This window comes from Stenella coeruleoalba (genome assembly GCF_951394435.1).
Source record: "Stenella coeruleoalba genome assembly, chromosome: 3".
NCBI classification, from domain to species: Eukaryota; Metazoa; Chordata; class Mammalia; order Artiodactyla; family Delphinidae; genus Stenella; species Stenella coeruleoalba.
The window spans coordinates 125,923,585-125,945,529 of NC_137148.1; the positions used below are offsets into that span (position 1 = coordinate 125,923,585).

Here is a 21,945-nt window from a genome sequence, read left to right on the forward strand (position 1 = left end):
CAAAGCCCCTGGCGCCCGGCCCTCTCAGCACCCCCACAGCCACCTCTGGCCCGGAAGGAGGCGCTCTCCGGGCTTGCTCCAGGATGGAGCCTGAGCTCTAGGACTGAGCATGGCTCGTGAGTACTCCTCACGCAGCCCCTTGGCTGTAGCCCTGCATCTTGGAAGTCAGGAGCGGAGGATCCTAGGAGTCTAGGCTTTTCTTTTCCCAGATTCCCGAGTCTGCAGTTGGAGGATTCGAGGCATCTACGAACTCCACCAGCCTCAGCTCCTCCAGCCTCACCTCCCTTGCCCTGCTTTCCTCCTGCCTCCGCTCTTCCTGGCCACCGCCCTGCCGCTGCGGTTCCTGGACTGTCCTCCCTGGCCCAGTCTTCCAGTCTGTCCTGCTTTTCCCATTTCCGCTGCTCCGACAGCCTTTCCAGCTGCCCCAGGCTTCTGCTTCCTCTGCTGCCCATGCCATCTCCCTACTGCTCCCGTCCTGATCTCCATATTGACTTCAGATCTCCCTGCCTCATACCAGATGCCAGCCAGGCCCCGATCGCAGTGGGAGCTGATTAAGGACCAGGGACCCACAGCTGGAGGCATCCCTGACAGCACAGTACGCATCGGACAGGAGACATCAGCCCTGTCTGGAGTAGAAGCCCAGCCTGGAATCCTAGAATGTCCCAGCAGGTGCCAAACCCAAGTGCCTACAGGGCCAGGCAGGGAACCCCGGCGAGCAGAGCTGTGGGTGTAAGTGGGAGAGTAAGTGGCATCTGACCCTTAGTGACTATTGGAGAGACAAGAGGGCCTGGTGGGGACTGTGATGAACTGGAGAAGAAGGTATGATGCCTCTCTTAAGGGGGAGCTACCTCAGAAGTGTGGGCCCAGGTCTCCAGATAGCCTGGCTTTTTAAGAGAAGAGGGAAATCTGGATTTTCACGAGACATTTCCCATTTTTAAATGTGGGAAACTGATTCAGAACGTGTAAAAGAGCATGGCTCAGTTAGGGCCTCCTGTCAGCCTCTCAGTGCACGCCGACAGCTCAGCAGAATTAGGGCCTTAGCAGTCGGAGAGGCAGGGCTTGCCTGGGGATCCACGGTGAGAGTGGCCTAGAGCTGAAGCCAGGCCCAGGGCTCCCCACTCCTGCTCAGTGCTCTGCTTCCTGTCTTCGCTAATCTCTGTGTCCATGGACCCCTGACCCTGGGAGGCTGATGGGGGGCCCTGGGAGGCAGTGGATGTGCCTGGCTGGGGTGTGGTGGAGGGGTGACCTGGGGCCCTCCATTCCTGTTCTGGGAGTCATCAGAGACCGAGAGGCACTGAGATGGGGCCGTGGACCATCTGCCGTGACTTCCAGCCTATGATCTGTGAGAGCAAATGGGGGTGGGGGTGGGGCAGAGGAGAGAGAGGCCACACCATTAGGGCAGCCATATTCTCAAGGTTAAGTTAGGGTCAACAGATAACACCGTGGGTCCGCTGGTTATCTTGCTGTTTGGTCCTCAGTAGGCCCTGCCCCCTCCACCACCCCCGCCAAGTTCGTCTCTGCATGGTTCCCTGAATAGGCCCAGGTTCCCTGACCCAGTGCCTTCTCCATCTACCCATTGGAATCCTGTCCATCCTCTCAGGTCCCACCTCCATACAGTCTTTATCACCCCCAGGTATGGACTCCTGGGGTCTTCAGGGGGGCTGGCTCAGCCCTACATCTGGTGAGCCCTGCCCAGCCTAGCCTGCACAGAGCACTCACGGTGTTCTGAGACAGCCCATTAATTTCCGTGCAGTTAAGACCCTTACATCACGCTCTTTGGACCCCAGAGTACTTGGGGCAGCAGTAGGGCACCATCGGGGGGCGGGTGTGCTACTTAGCCACACAGACCTGGGGTCGTTCCCTGCTCTGCCCCTCCTGGCTGTGTGGCCTTGGGGACCCACAGTGCCAGTGCACAGCTTTGCACCATGGATGCAGCATCAATCTAAAAGCAGTTTCTTGGTGGCTCTGGGGACAGCGAGCGAAGAGTTAAGACAGTCCCAGCCCCTCCGAATTCCACGTGACCCGGGGTTGCAGAGCCTCCGGGTCTGCGGTGGACACCGTTCTCCAGACTCATTTTTTGCTAATGGCTCATGGAAAGTTTGGCTCCTTGAGCTCCAGACCACTCCCTCTGGGGCCTGAGGCCTCGCTGACGCTGGTCTTGCCCTGGAAGGGCATCCAGAGCCGCCTCCCACCCGCGGAGCCTTGGTCAGCACCCCTACAGCACGTCTGCCTGACTTCCTGCTGCCTGCCCTTCTCCCCCAGGACTGAGCAGCAGCCCGCCCCCTCTGGCCACATGGAGGCCTCCTCCCGGCACCCCCATCCAGGATCACTTTTCATTTGGGGGAATTTTCCCACTAAAGCCCACAGCATCTGTGAGCTGTGTCCCTTCGAGTATTGGAGTGGGTAGCAGCCCAGGAGGACTCGGACATCCGCTGGTCAGAGCCCAATCTCGACTCCATTGCTCACTGGCTGTGTGACCAGCTGAATCTACTGCCCTTCTCTGAACCCAGGTGTCCTCAGATGTCAAATGGGGAGAATAACTTTCCCCTGGCAGGGGATTAAATGAGGTAATATAGCTGCTTGATGCCTATTAAAAAAAAAAAAGATCAGAATGCTTAACCTAAAACGTGGCATGTAGAAATTCTCTCCAGGTGTCATGGTTCTCAAGAGCCTGCTCTCCCTTGCACAAATAAAGAAACAGGCCTAGCTCGCTCCTTCAACCAACCAACCTGGGGGAAGGAGGGCGGGGGTGGTGTGCTTGGAGCCAGAGACAGGCCAAGACGGAGCCCATGGCTCGCACCTTCCAGCTCCATGGCATTTGCCTTGGAGGCTAGACCAGCGTCCCCATCAGTAAGATGAATGGGTTGGACAGGAACCGTGTTGTGCCCCACAGAGGTGGCTGGAGGGAGAGCTGTGGGCAGAGGGGAGCTCAGTGCCCCTGCCTGCCCAATTCAGGCTTTTGCCAGTGACCATGCCGTGGAGAGCTACAGGGGGAGCACCACCTCTCTGGAGCCAGATTCAGGGCTTGTCCCCTCTTGCAGGATGGAGTTGTGAGTAGGAGCCCTGATGGTTTCTGCAGTGAGCTAGGATGCCCTGCCTGCCAACCCAGTCAGAGGTGGAGGATGTGGTGTGGGGCTGGGGGCAGTGGGACAGGAATAAAATCCTCCGGGCCAAAAGCCTTGCTTGGACCTTGATTCTGCTGAGCGGGTTCAGGGTCTCAGAGAGTTTGGGGGCTTGGGGTGACGGGAGTCAGAGCCAGGGGAGGGGCCGACGGTCAATATTGATCTAGCTGAGTCAGGGGAGCAGGATGGGGAAGCGGGAAGGCGGGGTGGGGCCTGCCGATAACTGGATCTTCCAGCTGCCAGTGTGACTGTGGGAACCGGGGAAGGGGGTGCTCAACACAGAATTCCCAAACTGGGTTCTTGCTAAGACTACAGCCGCCTGGAGCCCTGCCCAGTCCAGCGTTTCCTAATCCCTGCGGGTGGAGCCTGAAGTATCTGTATTTTTAGCAAACTTCCCGGGTGATTCTGAGCAGCCAGCCGAGTTCCCATATATATTTGGGGCCCACGGGTTCACCCCTGTTGCTGTAATGATGAGGAAACTGAGGTCCAGAGAGGGAAAGTAACACGCCCAAGGTCACACCAGGAGAGAATGATGATAATCCCCTCCTTTTTCTTGCGGGACGAGATAGTCCACTTCTAGATAACTCCATTCACCATCTGCTGTGGCCCAAGGCCCTGGAAGGGATGGCCGCCCAGAGGGAAGTGGCCTCTGAGACCTTTGCGGGCCCAGGTGGAGAAGGGAGGGTGGGGCTCATCCCAGGAGGAAGGACAAGGAGGGCGTCCATTTCCACAGGACTGGACCTGCCCCACCTTGCCCTCTGCAAACACTCCCAGCACCTGCTGGGAGATGTTCCCTAGAAGGTATACTATGGCCCTGGTCTGGGAAAGGCCATTTCCATTGCTGGGGACCCACCCATGCCCTGGAAAGGCACACCTCCAGCACGGTAGGTTCGGGGCCCTCTCGGCCTTCTGACACCTCTGACCCCCTTCTCCCCGCTACGTGACCCACTGTTCTGGGCTCTCAGCCTGGCTCTTGCCTGCATTCTTCCGCCACATCTCAATCTGCCGATCATCCCCTCAAATCCCCTCCAGAACCCCCAGTCACTGCCACGCCCCTCCTACTCTTTCTTCTAGAGCTCCCACAACCTTCGCACCAGGGCCAGCCCTCATCCCAGCCCACCCTGAATGCCGGTTCTCGCTTTCTGGGGTGGCATCAGGGATTCCTGGGGACAGGAGACAAGCTAGCTCATCTCTGGGTCCCCCTCAGAGCCCAGCCCGTCTGCCGCATGCCCTAGCAGTTGTTCGGAGTGGTTCCTATTCCGAGTCTCACCTCCCTCCCTCCCTGGGCCATTTTGGGCAAGTGCTGCCTTCACTTTCTGCACCACCGCGTCCCCTTGTTCGTGGAATGAAGAGAATAGTAGTGCCCAGCAGGGGGGTGAACTGAGGGTTGTGAGAGCACACATAAAGGAGGTCAGGTGTGCACACGTTCCAGCAGCACACATTTGTCAGGGGTCTACCCCGGGGCAAGGATGATGATACCTGCTGCGTGCATCCTGAGCGTGGACCAAGCGCTGACCGCCTTCAAGGAGCACACGTTATGTAGACACTTGCTCAGGTGACTTCAAACCAGCACGCTCTGGCGAGGTGGGTAGAGGAGGTCGCGGAGCTCATGGAGGGACCTAACACAGTGCCTGCTGGGAAGGAGGCGGGGCCTTCCCGGAGAAGGTACCGCAGCTGTGTCCTGAAGGGTGCGGAGGCATTGCTATGCACCGAGCAAGGAAAAAGAGGGAAACCAGCCCTCTGCAGTGAGTTCTGGCGTAAATGGGCAGTGAACAGGTGGAGACTACAGGTGTAGACCACTAAGAGATGAGGCAGCAGGTGGAAGGGATAGGGGTCAAAGAGATGGGGTTCCTGAGAATCCCAGCCACCGTTTGCTGGCCATCCACAGATGGAGAAACACAGACCAGGGGCCTGGAGAGAACAGAGCTCTGCGTGTTTGAGTCCCGGCTCTCTGTCTTGCAAGAAGCCTCTTTGCCTCTGAGCCTCATTTTCTTCATCTTCAAAATAGGGCTGTTGTAAGTGGGACAAGAGGTGTGAAATCACTTTGTGAACTGTAAAGGATCATGCCTCTGTAGATAATAATAGTGCTTTAAGTGGAGCTGGTACTTTGCGAGGTAAAGGATACTTCCTGAGGTCTACCGGAAGCTCCCAGAGCTTCGCAGGCACACAGAACCCCGGACCTCCTGTAACCTGCTCCTAGGCTGCCACCTGCCGGCAAGTGCCTGCAATGGCAGCCCAAGCTCTCAAGTCCTTCCTGCTGCCCAGGCGGGAGATCCAAGGCGCCTGAAGGCTCAGGTCCAAGCAGTCCTGGCGCTGCCGTGCCAGGCTCCAGGGCAAGAGTGCAAATGAAAGCCTTAGGCCCCCCTGCGGCCCGCTTCCTTGTGCTTTTCAGCCTTACTGCCAAGGTCCTCACGTGTGTGAGGGGCACATGCCCCATAGACACGCCCCCCTGGCCGCCTCACAGGCCAGCAGGCAGGACAGACCCAGAAAGCAGCTGGCGTGGGTATTCTGGAGCCCAGACACCCGTAGCGTGGTCTGGAGAGGACCATAGGCTCCAAAAGTCACAACCCCCCAATCTTGTGGAATCAGGCCTCTTAGGTAGGGGGGGCATGGCTTACAGTGAGCAACTCATCTGTTTTGCCTGGGACTTCGGGTTTCGCACTGAAAATTCCATGTCAGCAAACGGGATGGTTGGTCACCCTCTCATGGCCTGAGGGGGCCAAAGCCTCTGCATCACCACCCTGGCCCAGCCTGAGCAGCTTGGGCTCAGGGAACCACACTGGCCTCTAATGCAGCAGTGGCCTCCCTTCTTCCAGTAAAGCCAGCCCACCACCCCTCGCAACAGCCCCAGCACAGGTGAAACTGCCCCCGACACTAGTTTCACAGATAGTTTGTGGGTAAAGAGACCCTTCCTCCCCCTCTGAGATTCTCCAAACCCCTCTCCAGGGGCTCTGAGGCCTGGGGGCTTGCCTGTGAGGTTGGGCGGGAGGAAAAGGAATGGGTGGGGAGGGACTTCTTCTGGAACAACCTCCTCATTATACAAGGAAACCAAGGCCCAGAGGAGAAGAGCCTGGCCCCAGGCTCCCCGAGGGAGACTCTGCTGTTGGCCACTGGAGGCAACTCACGCCTACCCATTGCTCTTGTTAAGGGCACTCCACGTGCCTGAGACGGAGCCAACCCCATCCCAGCCTCTAAGGCTGGGGCACGTGGTCCAGGCATAATCCCACAGTGATTGGCTCAGACTTAAGCACGTGACCACGTTAGTCCAATCAGAATGAAGACCTGGGCCTTCATTGTGCAAATGCCAAGAACTAGAACAGGAAACTGACAAACTCTCCCAGTGCCCTGCTTGACCAAGACAGAGAGACAGCCAGTGCACAGAAGTTTGTAGCTATTTATTGCACTGAAAACACCAAGAATAAAACAGACACCCCTTCTTCCCCCCAACCCCACAATAGCAGAAAGTTTGAGCAGTGGTCATTCAAGTTCACAGCCACATATTTTAAAAAAGGAAGAACGGAAACAAAACCCCAAACAAATAGTAACAAAGAAACCAGCACAGGGAGTCTGGCAAATACATCCCCAAAAGGGTCTCCCTTTGACGGGAGACAGGAGGCCAGGGGTCAGGATCAGCGCTTGCTGGGCGCACGCCCGGGAGAATGCTTTCCCGTTAACGTGTTTGCATGCTGGAGCCTAGGACTTGTCTTCGGTGTGGAGTTTTTGCATCTGCAGGACGTTTGACTGTCCGGTGGGGTTGGGCTCTGGGCCGCGCTTTGTCTGCCAGTCTCCCCTGCCTGCTGCTTTGGGATCACACCGGTGCCCTGTGGTCCACACCGGCTGGCTGCGCACCCACAGGCTTGGCCTTCGCAGTGGGGCCATCTTGGCCTGGGGTAGGGACCGGCCTCCACTTCTCTGGCACCCAGAGAGGGGCACAGTGGACAGGAGGTGCGTCAGCAGATGAAAGGCAGGACGTTGGTGTCCTCCAGCTCAGCTCCCTCTGGTGGGGAACCGAGGGCAGAGCAGGGAAAGGACTTTCCCAAGGTCACACAGCAAGTCTGGTCAGAGCTGGGAATGGAATTCTAATCACCCCCAAACTGTGGCTCTTTCCCCCGCAGTCCCCTGCGGATTAGTAGAGGACAGGCACCAAAGAGGGGGATGAGGGGCAGGCGGGGGAGGGAGGGGGGACTGGTCAGGCCCAGAAAAGAACAGGAGTCCAGCCAGTGACTCACACTGTCAATTCTCATGGGCGTATTGGGCTTCACCTCACCATCCTGTTTGATCCCGCATCAGCCCTGCCACATAGGCTGGGCGGGAATATTTAACCCCTTTAACAGAGGGGGAAACTGAGGCTGAAGGAAGGACCAGACTTTGCCTTGGTAATGGCAGCAACCGCTCACCTTTGGCTTGGGGATGGCTGTGGGAGCTGGCAGACAGCAAGGGAGGCAGGCGGTTTGGCTGCTGGAGCGCTGGGCTCATTGGGCCTTGCTGGGAAGCCTTCTGGACCTGGGGCAGGCCAAATGCCCGCCCGGGCCTTGGCAGCAGGGTCTCTGCCAAGGATAGAGCCCAGTGATCGACCAGTTTGGAGACCAGGAGGGCTGGGCAGCCTCTCTCCTGGCCTACGGCCCCCACCCAGCCTGCCTCACCTGTCCCGCGGGCAGGAACTCTTGAGAATGGGCCCAGCAGACAGCTCATGATAGGGGAAAACTCAGAAAGTCCTGGGTCACATCCCCACCAGTCCGGCTCCACTCAACACCCAGGATTCCCCAGAGGTTTGGGGGAATCAGAGACTCCTCCAAATCTTTGGGGATGTGGCTCTTCCTCCCCTAAAATCCTCCAGAGGGGAAAGTATCTCATCCTGGCAAAACACGGCCACACAGAGGCCAAAAGCACAGAGAGGCAGCAACATAATTCCGAGTCGGACACTGAGAATACAACCTCTATTTTTTTTTTTGTCCAAAACATGTAGGTTGGTTTTGCTGAGTGTTTTTTCTTCTTTTCTTTTTTTTTTTCAACATACTTACTGCATATAAAGTCATGCAAAGAAAAACAGTGCAGACAGTAGATCCTGGTGGAGGTACCAAGGCATTCCACATCAGAGTCAATCCCAAGGGAAGAGGGAAAGAGAAAGGAAGAAAGAGATGCAAACCCACAGCTGCAGGAGGAGGTGCGAAGAGGAGAAATCCCAGCGCTCTTTTTGGACCCGCATGAAGACACATGCTCGTGAACCCTCCAGAGCTAGGTGGGGGGCGCTGAGGGGGGGTGTGCAGATGTGGGGGATGAAATCCTGGGAAGCACGGTAGTAAGGACCCCAGTTTGGGAGGCAAGCAAGGTAAAGTCCAGGTACTGCCACCCTCACAGCTTCCCCCACTCTCTCTGCCCTGATTTGCTGTTTCTAACACCTGATGCTTCTCCAGTCCGCAAGGGAAGCTGGGGACTGAAATGTCAGAGAGATCCTTCCCCCGGGGGCTGAGTCCATCTCAGCCCCAGATAACCACAAGTGACAAAGTCCATCTCAGCGATGACCAAAAAAAAAAAAAAAAAGACCAAGAACAGAAAAAAATACCCCTCAGCCCTCTTCCCACCTCCCTTCCCAACCCAGACCTTCTCACCAATTTGAGAGGTCTAGTTATTACATAAATATCCATTAACGCAAAATCCATTTACGAAACACAGAAGTTTGGCTATAAAAAGGCATGCGGTCCAAGTAGAAGTGATACCTAAACGCTGTTTTCTTTCGCCCCCCAAAAGCAATCAGATTCTCTCCCTTGGATGTGATGAAGCTGGAATTCTCCGGGCCTGATGGAAGGGTGGAATGCGCCGTTAGTGTTGGAAGTAAATGTCAGCAGGAGGAGGAAGGAAAGAAGTGGGGGCACCCTGAGAGGATTGCGCTCCCCACACTGAGGGAGGAGGGTCGGCTGGAGAGCAGGAGAGCAGGACAGGATGGGAGAAGAGTTAGGAAGGCAGTTTGAGGCGGGAGGCTCCTGGCATCTGCTCCTCTCTCCCCCTCTCCCCCGGGGGAGGTTGGCTCGGGGGACTGGGCGTTCTTCTGCCCTTCCCTAGAGGAGCCCGGGAGAGGCGAGATCAGGGAGAGGATCTGGAGGTTGCCACATTCCTCCCAGCTCCGCCCCTCCTCCCCAGCCCCTGGATGAATACACAGCTGGGCACTGTGGCTTCCGGCCAAGGCAAGACCAGGCCAATGACAGCTGAGGGGAGGGGGGGGGTCCTCAGGTCCAGCACCCAGGGCACGTGGGCCTGAGGAAGCCCTGCCCTGGCAGGGGACGGGTGGTGACGGGGAGATGTCGCCATTTGCTCTGAAGTCATGATGGCTTTTGCGAACAGGCAGGTTTTCTTGACACAGGTATGAAGGTGATGGTGATGGTGGTGGTGATGGGATGATGTGATTGGGGGAATTCCAGCTAAATCCAAGTGGGAGAACCAGCAGCCACATTCCACGGACGAACGGTGGATCTCTGCGGTACAGTGCCCCCAGCCTGGTCCTTCAGCTGTAAGACATGGTATGTGTGGTGCGTAACGTAGGTGCTTCCGAGGGCACCCAGCCTGCCCACCTCCTTGGATGGAGTTCAAGCTGCCTCCTGTGGGTCCCCCCAGCTCTTCCCCCTCACCCCCTGGGGCCTCCAGGCCTGATCTCCTCCCTGTGGTCTTCCCAGCCGCCGGGTTCCCCAACGTGTACCGTCTCCAGACAGGCACCACCCCGTTCCTTTAGATTATCCTGAATAACAGATGGCAGGAAGGAGGGGCTCTTACTGGGGCAGGACGGAGGGCGCCCCAGATCTGTGGAAGTGGATGATCTGCCATTTGCCATCCCGGCGGTGCCAGACGCGGGTCTCTTCCGACTGGGCCGTGCGGGGGATGCCGCCGGCATCCAGGTACTGCGTGATGCGGATGTAGGCGATGCAGGCCGCCTCGTCACCCATCAGGTGAATGTGGGGATTCAGGATGGTGGTGTGCACAGGCTTGCTGTTCCGGGACCACACTGCAGGCGGGGATGGGAGGGGGCAGAGGGGTCGCACCTGGGGGCCTCCTGCCTCGCTTCCTTCACTTCCCCAATTCTCAGCAACCCTCTCGGCAAGAGGCACCTCTGCCTGCCTCGCTTCCCGAAGAGTGGGGCTCTGTGACAGGGCTCAGCTCCCTGGGAGTCAAGCTCATATCCCAGCTGAGATACAGTGGACTTCAAAACAAGCTGAATTCTTCAAATGCAGGGGAATGGAATTTTCAAATCATAGTGTCTCAGACACGCAGGTGAATGGGGAACCAGGTGAGCTTACACCAGAGCCTCAACCCAGATCCCTGTAGAGGCCAGGAGAGTACATTAACAAGGAGGCTGAACTGAATATAAGATGCTAAATGACAACGGACCCTTCGTCTCTGGGCCAGGGGGACAATAGGGAGTGGTGGCGAATAGGACACCGTGTCCCTTCTGTGGAGGTGCCCTGCACACAGCTTCCCTGGTGTTTGCTATGTAAGTGGGACCCGTGTTGCCACACCTGATTTTTCAAGAGAATCTAGAAATCTGGATTTTTATGTCGAATGCCTCATTTTTAATTATTGGCATCAAATTCAAATTTAAAACATCATACAGACCCCATGAAACATGTGTAGTCCAGCTATGGCTTGTGGGTCCCTCATTTGCCACCTCTATTCTCAACATGTAGAATGATGGAAACTTGAAGAATATTAAAATTGTATAACCTTAGAATCTTGGAATTCTAAGGATGGTGTTGGTGGTGATGGGGTGAAGTCGTGGAACTTTTCAGCGTTAGAGGGCAATGCATAGCTCTTGTAATCACGGCAGAACTGACAAAAGTACCAGAAACCGGCTCTCTCTATGTGAAATATTACTATTATTATTATCATCATCACCACTCTCATCATCATCTTGGTTCTAGGAACTCTCAATGTTTTCAGCAAGATAGAAAACAAAAGCACAGAAAGACGATGACCTAGGGAGGGGCTGGACAGGGATCACCAGGATCTTGGCTTCAGAGGAACCCTCATGCCGTTTCTTAGTGCAGCCCAAACGTATCCGAATCCATGGAGAGCTGATTTAAAATATAGACTACCCAGCCCCACCCTTCAAGATGCCAGCTCAGGAATCTATAATAGTAAAAAGCTCCCTCTCCCCGCTCCCTCCCCCATCCTCTGATTCTGATGCCCAGACAGGTTTGTGAGCCACTGATTTCCTGAAAAATGTTAAAAAAAATTTTTTTTTTCCAGGACTTCAGAAAGCATCCAATAGTATCCACCCCTAAATATTCCAATCACACTATACCCAGGCTTTGGATAAATGACTCAAAATCACTAAGTCTTACATATGTAGACTAAGAGACTTTTACAGTTCTGGGACCTTGGACAGAGAGAGTGCAGAGCTTTTGTGTTATATAGGCTTGGGGGTGACCTCAAGGTCAGAGGTCAGAGGTCACCCCATGGCCCTCCCACAAAATGCAAGGAGGCCTCCATAAGCAGCCTTGACAGCATCTGGGGCTGGAGGCACTCAGCACCGTCTAGTTCAATGCATCCATTTAGCAGACCTGGAAACTGAGGTCCAGAGAAGCAATCGGACTTGTCCAAAGCTAGGCCAGTTTCTGAAAGAAATGCAGTAGAACCTAAAAGAAGTCGGTCTCGAGGTGGGTCTAAATTAGGACAATCCAGAACAATCTCCAAAGGGACAAACAGAGCTTAGTATTGTTGAGGGCGCTGGGCCTTACTGTTGTCTGCCAGGGCGAGGGTCCTGAGGGTCATTTGTAGAGCAGTGGCCACCCTCATGTGGTATCTTCTGAACAGACTCTAGGCTTGCATTTTCTATCCTCATGGATAGAATGGGAGAAAGGGCCAGGTCCTCCCGCAGGATAAAGCAGGCAGGAGGGTGGGACTTGCCCCAGGGCAGGCAGTTACTCTGGGTCTTGGCCTTGTGGGTCCTTTGATGTGACCAGGTGTCCAAGCCCAGAGTCCAGCGGGCTGGTGCTGTGATGGGGCTCGCTGCCAGGATGCAGATCAAGGGCTAGCACAGCCGTCTGTGTTTTTTTTCCCTTTTGCCATCCCTCAGTCTTCAGAGCCGGTTCAGCCTGGTCTCTGCTCTGCTCTGTGGGGATTGTGGAATTCTCTGGGGAACCAGTGCCCCCCACCCCCCAGGACAGACGAGTATAGAGGTGGCCATGGTGATCAGCTAGGGAACTCCAGGGTGACGGGGACGGTGGGGTCCAGCCACCTCTCCTCACATTCTATCTCCATTGCTAGCCTTAGAAAATCAGAGTTTGATGTGTCAAAGGAAAATGCAACTTCCTTCTTCACGGCTTTTTGGGGATGCCCTTAAGCCCTCATACTCTACAAGATTCCATCAGACTGCGTGCAGGCAGGAGAGGAGTGTCCGTCTAGGGACACTAATGCCCAGGTGAGGGGGGAGCACAGGGAAGGAAGGAGGCGCTGGAGAGAATCAGGACCGGGTTCTGCTGCCAACTTTCTGGGTTCCTTTGGACAAGTCATTCCCTTCTCTGGACCTCTGTACAAGGAAGAGTTGGACTAGATCCAACTTCAGTTGCTTAGGTATCACCTTTATTTTTACCATCTACCTGTACTTACTTTATGAAAATATTTCCTTAAACTGATTCACTTTATTAATTTATATGAATTTATTTTAAAAGAAAACTTTCTAGTACAATCATTAATGAATAACCAGTCTCATAGAATACAATTTTAATAATAAGTCCAGTTAAAATAAAACCAAGTTATGTAATCCTAGCTCCATGCTCTTGCCTGCAAGGGACCTGAGCCTGAGACCACTCTCTTTCTGATAATGAGGTGAGTTAGAAAGCATTAGGTGCTTGGGACAGACTAGCGTTAAACTGACCCTTTCCTCTTGGCGGAGCCGGATGTACTGAAAGAGAATTTAGATAGGGACAAACTTTCTCACTGTGTGAACCAATGCTGTTTCAACTGGTGTCCACATGCACCGGAAATCACCCAGCATAGCCTTGGTGGTACGTGCCTTCCCTCTGGGGGACCCTGGATGTGCCACTTCTCAGGGCCTCCCTCCGGGTCCTGAGCTGCAGGAGTCTAACCTGCGTGTGCTTTGGTTCGTCCCCGTCTGACCCCTGGCCAAGGTGAGACACAGACACAGGCAGAAAGCGCCCTAGGTCAGGCCCAGCCTCAGCCCCCTGACAGCCCCGGGTTGCAAAGCTGCCAGGGTCTCTCCTGCAAAGGAGAGGCCCGGGAAGGACAGACATGCGGACAGAGACCTAGACAAATAGGCAGGGCACAGCAGTGTGAGCTTTGTCCTCTCCTTCCCCAGACTGCCCACCCACGGGGGCACCTGCACAACAACAGCCCATGTGCCAGCTTGCGACCAGCTGGGCAGCTGGGGTGGCTGCAGGCATTCAGGTGACTGTAACTTGGGGGTGTGCCCTGGTGGGAAGGCTCCCTTATCTGTAGAAAGGGAAGAAAGGTCTTCCCCAGGCCCTACCAGGGTCATGGGCAGGCGAGGGCTGGGAGGGCTTGTCACGCTCGTCCCAAGTCCCCATCCACAGCCACTGGCGTCGGACGGTCCAGGGTTTGGGGAGGGAGCCAAGATGGTACCAACCCCTGTCCACACAGGACCTTCCTCTTCGCTGCCTCCTGAGCTGCCCCGGGGGCCCTGCCCGTCACCCTGCTGTGCCATCTGGCAGGACACGGAAAAGAGCAGACAACAGGCAGCCCAGAGGGAAGGGATTGCTCACGGTTTTCAAAATAGAATCGATGGAAGTCCAGGCCCTCGACCAGGTTCCCTAGGGCCTCGGGTTCGAAGGCTGTCATCCCGGGGTCACACATCTTCCTGGGGGGAGGAAGTCAGAGGAAAGATGGGCTAGGGTGGCCTCTCGGGTGCCCCCCTCTAAATTCCAGGGGCCTGGACCCTGGGAAGGCAAGCCTGTGAAATAAAAGTGACTGCACCCACCTCACAGGATCAGTGAGGTTGGCGGATGGGACAGGGCTGGTCCAGTTACGGTGTGGGGCAATGCTGACTGGCTAGTGCCACTGAGAACTGGGAAGCCTGGGTCCAGGTCGTGGCTCTGCCACTTACAGGTTATGAGACCCCCAGCAAGGGGCTTAACCTCTCTAAGCAAGAGCACCATGAATGTCGTGCATGGTACGCTGCCCCAAGGCTCCGGCGGGGATAATTCAGCCTGTACACTCCTCTCCAAATTACATCCCCCGCCCAGGGCAGCAGATCCATCCAGAGAGGGCTTTTCCTAAATGGTCTTCCTTGGCTGGGGAGACATTTTCCTTCACTAAAGTGAAGCAACTTCTGTTCACCAAGCAGGTGTGTCCCTGGAGGGAGTGCGTTCTGCTACTTTAAACAAAGTTGCCCTATTGTTGGCAGCAGCCCTCCTGGTGAGCCACACTTTCCTCTTCTGTAAGATGAGGAAAACAGCATTCCAAGAAATGATGCCTGGGAGGAAGGAGCGCAGGGCATGGCCGAGGAGGCCCACTGCTCTGCATTTTCGGCTCGGTGCTCCCACCCAGGTCTGTTTTCTGGGAGACCCTGACAGCCGGACGGAGGAAGGAAAAACCTGTCTCCCCCACCCCTAGGTCTCTGGGATCTTCTGTAACATAACATGGACCCCTGTGATGATGACAATGAAGCCAGGAACAGGAAGCACCCCAGGCCAGTCAAAGATCCTGACACAGGGAGGGACTGAAAACAGTGGAGGAGGGCACTGGGCCAGCATCGTCTGAGCTGGACGCCGTGGGGAGAGCAGGGCACTCTGCCCTTGCTCTGCCCTGACTGCCCTGTCTCTGTGACTCCAGACAACTCGCTTCTCCACTCAGGACCTCACGTTCTCCAGATGGAGCTGGAGGTTGTGCTCAGACCATATGGGACGCTCAGGACCCTTCCAGATCCAGAATCCACTAAGGCTGGGGGTCTGAGCCCTGACCGTCTGGAAGACTAAGCAGCCCCTGGCCAAGAGGAGCCCTTCTCCAGAGGGTCTCTGGGTGTCCCTGCCTCTGAAGGACCCTCTGCTCCAATTCCATTGTACGTGTAGGGAAACCGAGGCTCAGTGAGACAAAGGAGCTTATCCAGGGTGACACAGGGCCAGACTCGGCACCATAGGCCCCAGAGGTCATGGCAAGTGGTCAGAACCTAGACTGGGCTGCAGATGCCAGAGGAAGTGACATCACAGAGGTGGGAGGCTTGGGGTCCATAGGGGCCACCTCTCTTTCCCTTTCTCCCTGGCTGTGCCCTTCCAGAGCCACTCTCGGGCTCTCCCATCGCTGACTTAATTCTTTCTAGGACCGGATGCAAAACCCGTTCAACAGCGCATTTCCATGCTTTTATGCAACCCGCAGGGGCACATGTGCACACACACCCGTGCACACCCCTTGTGCACGCAGTCACAAACGTGCATGTGTGGGCAACTGCATCACACTCACATGTACAAGCGGCCTCCGTCTCACACCTGCACCTTCCAAGATCCTTGTTCCTCCAGAGACAATCAGTAGATGGCTGGGGCTTTGCCACCCGCTGCTGCTGAAACCCTCCCACAGTTAGGATGTGCCTGGACTGCCAAGCCTTTGAGAGACAAACTTCAGCTCCTGGACATAGTGGTAACCAAGATCAGGCTGCCCGAGGAGCAAAGCCCAGCCCAGTTATTCCCATCTCACCTGAACCCAATAAGCAAAGGTCATTCTGCCCTTAGTTGGCAGCTTTCGTCCACCAAAAAGCATATGTGGGGTCTTCAGGCCCAGGCCTCGTTAGCTCTGGCCAAGATGTTGAGGCCTCAGCCCAGAATCCTGGCTCTCCTGGGGGCCAGCGGAAGGCCTGCTTCCAGGCCAGACCAGCAAGGCTGAGGGTGGCCACCAGGGGTCGCTCCAGCCCAGCCTTTGCACAGAGCTGCCCCTCCAACAGCTGATCAGGTGTGTAGAGGATGTCTCATACCACCTGTTTCATATCATGCTATTTTTGTGCACTCTGCCTTATCCCCAGAGGATGTAAGATTCCTTCTGGAGGTTCTTTTGCTCACCCCTACTCACTGGATGTACAAACGCTATGGGTTCCTGCCTGCTGCTTCTCATCTGAGGTCATAGGAGGTCCAGGGTGAGGCCCCAGGCCCATGTGGCAGGACCCAGCTCATCTCCTGAGGAGGTCCATGTTGTGGTGGAGACCCACCCACTCTGTCCTTGGGGAAGCAAAAGAGTTTTGTTGGAGTTCCTCCTGGGGAACAAGATAGGAGCAGGACTGAGATATAGACAAGTATTGTGAACAGAAAGCTTAATGAAAGCGTGAAGTCTGAAGGCAAACCAGAAATATGAGTTCAGCCTGATTCACAGCACATGCAGAGTGAGTAAATGAGGGTCAGAGACAAGGACCCCCAAAGGTAGCCATCAGCACCCCCTGATCAACAATCCAGGCGGGACATGCAGAATGGACCCAGCCGACTCACGTGTAGGACTCAAAATCTCCATTGCTTATGGCTTCAATCAGCTGTTCTGTCACTTTTATAATTTCTTGTTTCCGCACTGTAAGGCAGGAGGGAACACAGAGAAATAATAGCGATAGTGATTGGGATGCAGCGCCAACCACAGCTTCCTGAGCCCCTAACATGCGCCAGACCCTGTCCTGGCACCTGAGGGCCTCAGAGAGATTGTCTCGTTTATCCTCACACTGTCCCTGGGTATCATTACTCCCATTTCATGGAAGAAGAAACTGAGGCCCAGAAAGGTGAAGAAAAAAGTGTGAAATTTCCCTCAAATACAATGGGCAGAGCCAGTGTCTTAGTTGGCAGCCTCTGCCTCGAAACAGCATGCATGATTCTGGCTCTAGGCCTGATTTGAACCCAGGTCTCGAGTCCAAAATATGCTTCTCCATTACCTTGTTTTGCCACCTGAATCCAAGCAAGGTCACCTGTGGAGGTTGTCACCAGCAACCATAAACCAGGGGCTCCCCCATGGTCCAAACTGGGGCCACTAAGGGCGGGCTTAGGGCTTACTCATCCCTTAGGTCTGAGTCAGTTTTTGTTCCATTTGGGTGCCTATAGGAATCAGGCACTGAGCCTTCCAGAACTTTCTAGGCAGAATGAATCCCAGTTGCTGACACCTGGCCTCCCCTGTCCACCACTGAAACACCACGAACAGCTGCTGTCTTCCTGGTAGAGGATTAGACATCAGTTTTCTTATCAGGTGTGTGATGTTCTGAGCCCCAGTTTTCCCATCTGTAAAATGGGGACACCATCACCTCTCATACGTTCAGTGCTGAACAAGTTGTGTAAAGAACCCAGGCTTCAGCACCAGACAGGCTTCTTCTAAATCCCACCCCAGGTCTTTACAAGCTGTGCAGCCGTGGGGCACGAGGTTGTTTTCTGGTCCCTCGTATGGAGCTGACAATGCCCCCGTCCCGGAGTTGTTATGAGCATGCGATGAGATGATGTGCCTGAGGCACTTGGACCAGAGCCTGGCACACAGTAGGTATACACTGCAAGTGCTGCCTCCTGCATCTGCTCATTACTGCATCTGCTCCTCACAGCCTGGGGGGTAGGGGGAGGCGAGGCCAGTTTCCCCCCATCTGACACATGAGGAGACCGAGCCTCAGCAATGAAGGAATTTGAAGCCAAGTGTTCTGGCTCCCAGCAGGGCTATGCACCCAGAAGCCTCAGGCGTGTTTCCCAGGGCCAGGCCTGCTTCCCTTCCTCCCACAGGCTCAAGCTTAACCTCCAAGCCGGTCAGTGAGCTGGCCTGCTAGAGCAGTCTCAGGTGAGATGGGTGGACATGTTGCCCATTTCTCAGGCTGGGAGCATGGGAGGGAGACGGCTCCTGGAGGAGGCCTTGTCCCTGCCCCTTTCCTCACCAATTGCTGGTGCCATCCCATCCCTCCTCACACTGAGGAGCTCACCTCAGGCCCAGAGGATAAAGAATCGCAGGACACCCAGGCCGCAAGAACGCTTGGGGACCAGGGACTCAGCCTGCTCATCCAACATTGGGGAAACAGAAGCTTGGTAAGGGGTGGGACTTGCCCAAGGACATAGAACATTTTGGGTGCAGAGTTTGGCTCCCAGCCCAGGGCCTTTTCCACAGGACCCAGGAGCTCCCATGCGTTCCGTGATGTGTTGGGCCCACATGCTTGTCTCTTCCCCAGCTCAAATATGAGCTCCATGGAGGCTCGCTGATCCCTGGAGCCTGGAGCAGGCCTGGCCAGGCATTCCTTATGGAGTGAGTGACTGCGCCAGTGCTTAAGCCGCGAATCTTTGAAGCCTCCCAGCACAATTTCATGCGGTTCTCTCCTCCCGGTCAGAGACAAGCTCCCGTCACCGTGGAGGCAAAAGGTGAAATAGTCTGCTCCAGTGGACCAACCGCCCCGAGCAGACTGTGCAGCTCCAAAGCCCATCTCCCTCTCCCCCCGCACCTGCCCCCTCAGGGCAGGGCCCGGTGCCCAGCGCAGCTCTTAGCACGTGGTGGGCGCTCAGTAGACGTAACATCACTGAAGTTACTATCTCCAATGTCAGTCACCACAGTGAGCCGCTAATTCTTTATCTCCTGGCTCTGCAAAGAATCGCCAGGGCTGGGAACGGGTCTGTCTTAGACCAGGAGGTCAGCCGGGTGACTCTGGGGTCTTGCCTCGGGCTCAGGCGGAGGCAGCTTGAATGAATGAACGAGCAGATGGACCAAATCAGGGTCTGGGGCTGCTGGCCTTGCCCTGTTCCCTGGAATTGCCCAAGTTGCCTTGTGGCCTCTGTCCCTAGGAGCCCAACAGCCCGGCCTCCTGGTCAACTCTGACCTCCTTCGTGGAAGCTGGGGGATTGAGGATGGGGAGAAACCCACCTCCACCAGGAGACACCTCGTTCCAGCTGCTCCCACATGAAATCAGGGTGATGATGCAGAGTGACTCCACATGCTTTAAGAACCCTTCCCACTTGACATTCCACGAGCCCGTGCTTAATGCCCTGTCTCCCGTGGGCCGCTTCTCACCACCATCTCAGACAGGCTACTCAAGCGGTCAAGGGCATGGATTCTGGAGCCAGACCCCCTGAGTTTGGATCCTGGCTCTGCTACTTAGTAACTGTGTTCCCTTGGGCAAGATACTTCCTCCTACCTCAGTTTCCCATATGTATAATGGAGCTACTAATAGTACTTACCTCATAGGGTGGTTCTGAGGATTGAGTTAAGAATATATCAATAAAAATAACTAACACACATATGGTCCTCACTCAGAACCAGCTACTGTTCCAAGCCCTTTATATCGACTCACTTATGTAAATACGATGCATTATGTAAAGCACTGAGAGAACTGCCTGGCCCTCCATAAGCAAGCGCTGTGATCACCATCACTGGAAAGCTCTGACTTGGAAGTTCTCCCTGAGGACGGTCTCTAGCCTCTAACCCGGGCAGGGACACTTCCCAGCAGCCTGATATATGATGGTTCAGTTTCGGTTGGAACTTTGGGGCTTGCAGCCCGCCGGGCAGGCCACCGCACTGCTGAACGGCTTTTGCCATTTGCATCCACCTCCTTCTTTCAAGTTGCAGTCTCCCCCTAAAAGCCCCCAGTTATAGTTCTGGTCTGCCTTCTGGGATCCTTCAGTGTGTACCTGCTTCTCCAGGTGCCTTCCCCCACCAGTCTTTTCTTCTCAGGGCTGAAGGCCTCCCGCATGTGGTTCGCAGGATCTGGCTCCAGCTGGCCATCTATTTTCGAGGGTACTTAAGGTGCTTAGTTGCCTCTCTGAGTGTGAGCACACTATCCCTGATGTGGCTTGAATGTTGCAGAATATCAGGTCTGGGGTAGCACTCTCTACCCCCTCCCCAATTCTGGACACTTCACCTCTATGAATGCAGCCTGAGACAGTGCCTAACTTGGCCTCCAGCCACTCAGGACACCAAGTTTGCCGACAATTGAAGCCTAGCAGGCAGGACTCTCCCTAGCTTCATTCTCTGGGACCAAAGATCTGGGGGTCTGGTGCTCCTTAAATCTGGAGGAATTCACTCTGGTTCTGAGCCCCTCCCATGCCCTTGGCAGACCTATTGCTCTACGAAAGATTCATCCAGCAGCTGCTCAGTGGCACCCTCTGGCATTTCTCATCTGCCAGGTGTTCACCCAGACAACCAGGAGGGCTCCGCTCTAGATGGGAAAGCTGAAGCTCCAGAGAGGTTAAGGCACTCTCTCAAGGTCACACAGGATGAGGAGGCTGAGACGGGATCAGCATTCCTGACTGATAGTTCCTAGAATGTCTCTGCCCAGATTCTAAGGCAGCTCTTTGGGTTGGAGAGGAAATTGAATTTTCAAGGAGCTGACCAGGAGGAGATAGGGCGGTGGGGAGGATGTCTGGCAGAACCCCGTGCAGCTCAGAGGGTGAGAGGCCTGTGTATGAAGCCTGAGGGGCTCTGAAATATTAATGTCCCTTTCTTTGCTGAGGGGAGAATGATCCCTGGAGGATGACATTTCTAATTAACTTTAATGTTAGGTCAGAATCCACCCCACCAGCTGCTATTCTCACTTAGTAAGAAGACTTAACAAATTAACACCAGAAAATGGTTCTCTGGAAACTTTCTCTGAGGCCTGGAGAAGCTGGGGGAGGCACAGAGTTCCTCTCTCCTGCCAAACAGGGGGAGGAGCTCCTGGCTGAGCCAGCAACTCTTCCATCAGACATGGCCTTTTACATGTGTGGAAACTGAGGCAGGGAACGGGGTCCCAGTTTTACCATTAGTAACATTGACATGCCCTTTCTCTTCGCTAGGCCTCAGCCTCCCCTCTTTATTTTATTTTTAAATTAAATTTTATTTTTTTTGGCTATGCTGCACAGCATGTGGGATCTTAGTTCCCCAACCAGGGATCAAACCCGTGCCCCCTACAGTGGAAGCGCAGAGTCTTAACCACTGGACCGCCATGGAAGTCCCATCCTCCCCTCTTTAAAAGGGGCATAAGTGAACTAAAATTCAAGACTTCGCAAATGTTCCCATCCTGATATCTCTAAAGCAGAGGATAATGATTGTAAATGTCAGGCCTCAGGGATGTAACCCAGAGCCGTTACCCCAGGTGGAAAATGTCTTTAACGGGTCACATTTTACATTAACAGCGCACACAAATTTTACATTCTATTCCAAACATTTCTCTGTCTGTTGAACGTATAAATATTTGTCTTAAAATAATCTTTGAGTAAAACTGACGCTCCAAGAAAACGTCACATGGCTTCCTGTCATTCAACCATAAGCTCCAGTTTGAAAGAAGAGAAATTAAGACTTATTAAACAGTGGCCATATGCCAAACACTGTGTAGGCACTTTAGACACAGCCTGTCGTCTCATCTGCACAGCAATCCTCTGAGCTTGATACTATTATCATCTCTTTACTGTTAAGGAAACTGAGGCTCAGAGAGGTTCAGTAAGTTGTCTAAGGTCACCCAGCAGATGGACTCCAATGAAGAATCACAGAGCCAGTTTGCCTCCACAGACCCTGTCTGCTCTGAGACCAGGATTATGAGGCCACAACAATTCTCCTCAAAACTCCCAGCACCTTACAATGAGCCTCAGATATGGTGAATGTCTCAGAAACAACCTATCTCGGCCCACCATAAACCTATGGAATCAGATTCCACTGGAGCAGGGCCAGGAATATGGTTAAAAATCATACTTGAGGGACTTAGAATGCTGACCTGATCCCAAGGGAATTCTTCGAGATAATGCATTTTGAAGGTTGTCCCTGGTGCTTTCATAGACGCTTGATTTGCTCTAGCACCAGGCTATGGTGATGGAGTGACCATCTCCTGCCCCTGCTTTGCCCCAGCTGGGAATGACCGGAGAGGGACACACATAGGGTGGGGCTGGTCTTCCAAACATCGTGGCAGAGTCAG

General features: G+C 54.7%; 1 protein-coding gene across 1 annotated transcript in view; it reads right to left on the reverse strand.

The window, feature by feature from the left end:
- Nucleotides 1-9,883: 9,883 nt before the first annotated feature.
- The window catches only part of CAMK2A (calcium/calmodulin dependent protein kinase II alpha), a gene marked incomplete at both ends in the record, with an annotated part of 62,184 nt that continues 50,122 nt past the window's right edge, over nt 9,884-21,945 (reverse strand). The window contains 3 exons of the mRNA XM_079917266.1: nt 9,884-10,116; nt 13,853-13,947; nt 16,556-16,631. Of these exons, the coding sequence (XP_079773392.1) occupies nt 9,884-10,116; nt 13,853-13,947; nt 16,556-16,631 (404 nt within the window). The remainder of the gene's footprint in view (nt 10,117-13,852; nt 13,948-16,555; nt 16,632-21,945) is intronic.